Source organism: Gavialis gangeticus, unplaced genomic scaffold (assembly GCF_001723915.1).
Source record: "Gavialis gangeticus isolate Ggan-Ray unplaced genomic scaffold, GavGan_comp1, whole genome shotgun sequence".
NCBI lineage: Eukaryota > Metazoa > Chordata > Crocodylia > Gavialidae > Gavialis > Gavialis gangeticus.
In genome coordinates this window covers 33,567,080-33,574,096 of record NW_017728995.1, presented here as the reverse complement: position 1 = coordinate 33,574,096, position 7,017 = coordinate 33,567,080, and the positions used below count along the sequence as shown (strand labels likewise).

At 56.6% G+C, this 7,017-nt stretch overlaps 1 protein-coding gene across 3 annotated transcripts in view; it reads right to left on the bottom strand.

The window, feature by feature from the left end:
- Window positions 1-626: 626 nt before the first annotated feature.
- The window catches only part of TP63 (tumor protein p63), a 105,746-nt gene continuing 99,355 nt past the window's right edge, over window positions 627-7,017 (bottom strand). For all 3 annotated transcript variants that reach the window (XM_019503473.1, XM_019503474.1, XM_019503475.1), the window contains 4 exons: window positions 4,887-5,044; window positions 3,763-3,907; window positions 2,992-3,085; window positions 627-1,691 (listed from right to left, as the gene is read on the bottom strand). In XM_019503473.1, the coding sequence (XP_019359018.1) occupies window positions 1,395-1,691; window positions 2,992-3,085; window positions 3,763-3,907; window positions 4,887-5,044 (694 nt within the window). In that variant the 3' untranslated portion in view covers window positions 627-1,394. The remainder of the gene's footprint in view (window positions 1,692-2,991; window positions 3,086-3,762; window positions 3,908-4,886; window positions 5,045-7,017) is intronic.

The following is a 7,017-nucleotide window of genomic DNA, read 5'->3' as shown; positions in this document are numbered from 1 at the left end:
CCTGGTCACCCAACAGGAAGTAAAAAAAACAAAAAACAAAAAACAACCCCAAATCAGCACAATGATGCTTCAGATGGCCACATACAAAAACATTATCTATATACAAACTTATATACAGGGAAATGGCCTTGCAGAGCTGATGAACATAGGTTTGCAGGTGGAGGCGTGCTCGCCGAAGGCAGCAGGGCCCTTATTCAATGGGCAGACAGGTGGAGAAGGATGCTAGCTAGGCCACGCGTAAAGGAAAGACACAGCCCCGCGGTGCCAAGCAGGAGGTCAGTGCATTAAGGCAGCGAGTGGTGGGCTCAGCAGGGGTGCAACTCATTTAGGAGCGGCCTTGGCAGGACTTGACCCGATCAAAATGCTGGCTGGCTCTAGAAGCAGGCCTGCTTGCAAGCAGCCAGGCTGAGAGCTCAGTCCCTCCGCTTGGATTTCTTCCCTCCCATTAGAAATACATGAAAATGCCTCAATTCTGGATATGGCAGTGTTTTCAGGATGGGAGTAGGCACTCCTCATCTCCACCGCTGCTGCTAGCTAATGAGGACACTGGGTGTCCAAGGCATCCTAAGGACGCTGGGTGTCCCTACCCGGGACATCGTGCAGCAGTAACATGCACCAGGTCACGTGTCCCCAGGCAGAGGTTGGGAGCATTTCCCAGGTCATCTAGCCCACAGCAACAGCAGGATGAGAGAGAGAAACCAAGTGAAGTGGGGCTGTGATGGTGCAAACGTTCAACCCTAGTGAAGTCCTTGGGAATACGGCTTGGGCTTACATTAGCTCAGCCAAAAAGTGGCCTCCAGCCTCCAATGCATCCCCCCCTACCAGGTCTAAATCCACCCCCCAGTTGCATCACTAAAGCAAGCCTGGCAACAGCCTCAGCCTCCAGCTTTGCTCTTGAGCGGGCAACAAATTAGGGAGAAACCCAACCCAGACGCAGGTTTTAGTTTAGTGAGGTCTCCGGCACCTGCGTCTGCAGACGTTCAACCCCGAGTGACATCTAGGCCAAAAGGGATCACCTTCTTCCTGCAGCAGGAGGAGCAAAGCAAAAAGATGCCCGCATACGGAGAGAAGCACCATGCAGGTCAGGGTGCCAAAGCCAAGAGAAAAGCCCCACGGAAAACGCCGGCTTGTCAAGGCCGGCTGCATCGGAGGAAAGACCAAGTGCTTCCTACCCACCCCGGGCACCTTGCTCGTCTCCTTCTCCCGGCAGGGAGGCTGTGGGGCGAGGGGCACGACCTCGATGGGATGAAAAGAGGGCATAGCTAGCACGGCAGGGAAAGGGGGCCTCTCCTGGCTCTTCTCCCTGGGTCCGGCACGGAGCGGAGGGACGGGAAGGGCCAAGCAGTTTGTGGGCAGGGCGGGGACGGAGCCTATGCCGGGGGCAGGTGGGGGGCTCACTCCCCTTCCTCCTTGATGCGCTGCTGCTTGTTGCGCCGGGCGTCCAGGTCGAAGTTGAAGTCGTTCCACTCGTCGCGGGGTGGGAAGGAGATGGTCTGGCGCAGCGTGAAGCGCACCGCGTCGATAACCCGCTCGCCACGGGTCTCGCTGGAGCCCACGCTGACGGTGGAGGCGCCGCTCGGGGTGCGCAGGAGGTGGGGAGGGGAGGAGAAGTCGTGCAGCTGCCGGTGGTCCAGGATGCCTTTCCAGATGGCATGGCGAAACTGCTCCGGGATCTTGAGGCTCACCAGATCCTGCAGACCAAAAAAAGGGCTTACAATGGGGGCAGCTGCACCAGAGATCTGCTATCGAAGGACCCCGCTGCCTCCCATCCCGCCCAGGAGCCAGCAACCCTCATGGCACAAGGCCATAAGCCGGGAGTGAGACCAGAAATGCAAAAACACTGCATCTCTGGGTGGCTGCTTCAGCTGGGACCGTGCGAGGCAGCAAGGCAGGAGGTGTCCAAGATGCATGGGCCCCGAGAGCAACCTGGGGGACCTCCACAAGTTGTCATTAAGGCTTTTCCATCAATGCCTTGCAGGCGGCATTGCCCATACGCAATACCTTGCAGGCAGCCGTAGGCTATGCCGCCTGCAAGGCACCGATGGAAGAGCCTTAATGCAGATGAGTTCAAGGGCACAGCACTAGAAACCTGGCCTGTGTGCCAGGCCTGCCCTCTTCATGCTCCTTCCTGGAGGCTTAGAAATCCACTTGTCCGGAAAGATTGCTTTGTATTAAAATGAGGGTTAATTAAGGACTGTCCCTAGCAGGACAGAGCTGAAGAGGACAGGAGGGATTTTGGCTCCGGCACTGCAGAGCAACTCCGGTCCCTCTTAATTACCTGGGAGCCACTGGAGCATCTCCTGCCACCGCTCCCTGCTCTGGACCCTGCAAGATCTCCCGCCTGAAGCACGCAGCACGGTGCCTATTGCACCCAGCTGTGAGTTCAGCATCCTACCCTGAACCTCCCTGAGGTTTGGGACAGATGTGCATGTCTGAACATCGGGTATTAGGGACCGTCTCCAGTTCATGAGGCATCACTGGGTTTGCTTGCTAGCTAACAAGTGGGGTGGGTCTGCCCTGCCCCAGTAAGTGCCCTGGTTGGACTGGTTAGCCGGTGTTCAGTTTGGATCGGTTCTCCCAGCCGCGGCAGAGAGCAAAGAAGCAGCGCAGCCTGCAGAAGCGAGAGCGCCCAGCCCCAGCGGGGATGCAGCAGCCGGAGCGGGGCAGGAGGAAGCAGGCCTGTGCAACGAGCCATGCGGGAGAAGACCAGAGGGCAGAGAGCGAGCACCCAGAGGAAAATCATGGAAGCAAGGGGTGAAACGAGGGCCAGAAAATCGCAGACCACTGTCAGGCAGCCATGGGGGACACCAGTGGGCGTGCAAGTTGTGGGCATCTGAACCCCCAACGGAAGGGCACGGTTTGGGGAGAGGCTGGTTGGAAACTAGCTGCACTTGCACGTCTGCGCAGAGTCGCCTGGGAGTCGCGACCTGCTCGGCCTGGGGCCGCGGGGGCCAGGGCGCAAGCAAACAAAAGGGTGACACAGTTACTTACATCCATGGAGTAATGCTCAATCTGATAGATGGTGGTCAGCCCCTGGGTCGTGAAATAATCCACGCAGGATGAGCAGCCCAGCCTCGCTAAGAAGCTGCAGAGGAGGGGGGAAGGGAAGGAGAGAGAGAGAGAGAAAAAGGATCACCCTGGCTGCAATAGCCCAACGCAGACAAACCGAACACTCAGCAACCAGGTCTGGGAGGCAACGCCTTGCACGCCGCCTCCGCCGAAATCTCCGAGGCCCGGCGATGCCGCCACGTGCGCAGCTCCGTGCATGGCAAGTCAAGGAGCCAGCAGACTGGCCTTCCTCATGCCAGCCTGGGCACTGCGGTTTATTTTTAGCAGACAGAGGCTAGGAGCGTGACATAGGCCTCCGGGGACGCATCAAAACCGAAGCACCTCCCTTTGGGAAATCCAGTGTTTAAACCTTATTCCACATATGCAAACACCAGAACAACCGATCTGCCCTTCCTCGTGAGCAGGGGCCGACGGGTTAGGATAGGCAGCAGCACCACGTCGAGGCACCTCGGTTCTCACGCCATCAGCGGCTCCCGGGTACCCTCAACTCCTGTGGACTCGCCGCTTGGCCTCCGCAGGGCAAGGCTCTTTGCTTCTAGACGGGGGTGACAACTCATGGCTGGGGGTGGCGAGATCAATTCCTGCTTGCAAAGCCCGGGGGTGCTGGCATGGCCGGGTAAACAGTGAGCGCACCAAACCCGGTGCCCCAGGAAAAGGCATGTTTATTTTGGCGCGAATCTGGCTCCCACTCACCTGACGATGCTGCAGTCAGAGGGGTAAGGAGGAGGGGGGGTGCAGTGAGACGTCGAAGGCATGGAGAGCGGGGGAGGCAGGCCCTGCGTGGGGCTCAGGCCGTTCATGTCGCCGGTCATCGCCATGTGGGCGCCCATCATCGGAACTGGGTGGAAGGAGGAGCCGGTCGTTACACAGGAGCTCCAGGCCTCCCAGCCCAGCCCCAGGGGGGCAGAGACCCCAACTTTTCAGAGAACGTCACAAGCATTGTGCTCCACCCCTCTCCCTCGCCCCGATTATCTCGGGCCTCGAGAAATGACAGCCCTCTCTCCTGGCCGGGGTAACTGGAGACTGCCTCTCCAGCGCTCCCTCGCCCCAGCCAGCCTCCGTCACAAGCAGGCCAGGTGCAAACCTAAGCAAACTGCAGCCCTCGCCGCTGTCTTTGCTGTCAAAACACGGACAGCGCGGTAACCCAATTCCCAGCCTGGTTTGCAGAGGCCCCGAGTGCCCCCAGGAGGCAGGGAACAGCTGCGGGGACGAGTGGGGGGAGACCCTGCATGGCACAGGCTTTGTTTAAAAGCAAGGAGAGGTTTTGCTAGACAGAGGGACGTTCATGCTTTGCCCTACAAATCAGACGGGCAGCAAGCAGACAGCGCAGTGCGCTTGTTTTGCTCCCGGGCACATGGGAACGTGTGCAAAGCTGGGGCAGATGGCATCCCTCCCGGTACCCAGCTCAGGGCACGATCGCTGCCTTCAAGGAGTCTGACTTGGCTCTAGGATTACTGTGCTGCTGACAGCCCTGGAGATGCAAGTGCAGGGCAGGGACAGCAGTTCATGCCTTCCCCCGTGCACCTCCACCTCGAGCTGGGGGTGGACTCCTGCTTGGCTGAGGACCGCTCCAGGCGATGCCCAGGCTCATGGCCATGCTATACTAGCTGGGAAGGGACTCCATGAGAATCAGGAAGATGGATAACTTGCCTAGTCACTTCCCATGCCCCCGCGTGGCATCTTATTCCCAGGTCCCCCCTACCTCCCATGCCATCCACTGCTGCCCCTCACTCTCACCCATCTCCCCGCTCTTATCCCACAGCGCAACAGAGGCTTTGCACACCTACAAACAGGGACCTGCAAGAGAAGGAGCTTACTGTTGCCTCCCATGCCGTCAGGGATGGTGGTGGGGGTCAGGGCGTTGCGCTGCTGGGGGTTGATGAGCTGGCTGACTGACGGCAGCTTGTTCATGCTGTTCATCTTGCTGAGTGGCGGCGAGCTGGAGCCGTAAGTCGACTGGGACTGCATGGAGCTCCTGGGAAAGAGAAGGAGAGGTTATAGCAAGCGACAACGCTGCCATTTTGGAGCAGGGGCATTCATGGCTCCGTGGGCAGGGAGAGAGGAAGGGGTGCCCACACTCCCCTAACTAGATACCAGGAGACTTATTCCCAGAGCTTTTCAGCAATGCCCTTTTTATGGCCAAGTTAAAAAACCAACCCTTCCCTCTCCCCACAGTACCCAAGATCTCATCAAAAACAACCCAGAAAATGAACTTGTTTCATTTCTGGATCCAGCATTTCAGGTTTTCATTTAAGAAAACAGGAAAACATTTTAAAGGCTGGGATACAAAATTGGAAAATTTCTTCCAAACAAACTTTTTTTTTTTTTTGTGCAAACATTCGCCTTCGGGGTCACAAAACCATTTTTGAAAAAAGGGTATTTTGAGGGACTTTTATTGTTGCTAATAGCTCCCTGTGGGTGGTTTAAGTCTTCAGGGTTGGGTACCGCCATTATGATACCAGCTTCTCTAAGACTCTCCCAAGGGTTTGGAGAATGAGGCTGATTGTGCCTTTCCAGGCACTCCCGCAGACCAGAAAAGCCTGTGAGCACTTCTGACGTGTGTGCAAAAGACCAAGATTTTTTTGGAAGCTTTCTAAGGGATTACCTGTACAAAACTGGCTTATTTGAATGCAGACTGGGTGTTCAAATCCCCTAGGCTCCTCTGAAAAATACCAGCCTTGAACCGTCACTGTGTAAAGCCAAGTCAAATGAAGCCTGCAAGGAGAGGGCTGCTTCGACTCTCCAATCCAGGCTGACCCCGCTCAGTCCAGCAATAGTGCCCTTCTCAGTTACAGACCTGGCCGGAAGGAGAGCGGCTCATGAGACCCTTCTCCTTTCCACCCCAGACTGCTTACGAGGCAGCGATCCAGCTGGGAAGAGCACAAGCGCGCAGACCAGACGGCTTATGAATGGCAGCCCGGTCTCCGGATCGCGTTACCACTGCGGCATTATTTAGGATATGCAGAAAATGGGTCGCTGAGCTGCTCTAACAGTGCAACTGGCAGCGCGCTGCACTGTCTCCCCCCCTCGATGGCGGGAGCAGAGATCTGGCACGTGGAACGCGCTCTTGAGTTTCCCGAACAGGACGATCTCCGTACCGTGCTCCTTGCCCGGCAGTCACAGAGCCCGAGCGAATGCTTTGCACCCCAACAGGTACAGGGTTAATGTCTAGGGGTGTTTTTGCTGCATGGCTTCCCACAAGGAAACTGGCTCATCTTCTGCACGTCTGGTTGAACTGGATTCCTGGGAGCTGGCTTTCCTTGTGTGTAAAGGGCGTAAGGGCCTCCTGAACCATTCCCAACTACAGACTTCACCGTGTCCCCAGCAACAACCGAAGTTTCTGGCCGGTTTGAGAGGCTAGCTGCACGCAATGGGGAGACTCAACACCACCTGCCTGAATCTTGCTGGGTTGGGTGGAACAAACATGCGAATCGGGCACTGGATCTAAATCCCTGGGGGCAGCTGACTAATTGCACAATTATGAGAGCAAGGGAAGGGCGCACACTGCACGTTGGGGGCGCAGATGGCACAGATAAAATCCAACAGGCTTTGCAAGAGGCGAGGAAATGGAAAGGGTTTCTGATCAGTGTTAAGCAAGAGGTATAGCTCCCCAGGGAAAATGAAACCCAACCACGGAGCTCGGACCCAACGTTTCCAGGCAGGATACAGATTGAGATCTCACGTTGCATTTTTAAAAGCACACACCAGCCACAAAGGTCTGGCCTACATTGACCCCCAGGCTCAGAAGGCTTTGGGATATCTGTTACACACGTCTCTCCCTCCAGAAACGTGTGCCAAAGTCATTAGGTGCTTATCACAGCCATGCACCCTGGATAACGTGAACCCAAGAATTAACTATTGGGACATTGGGGGGTGAAACCCCTTTGCTTTTAAGCCCAGAAGGCATACGACTGACCCCGCAGCAGACCTCTGCGGGGGTCATTCTGG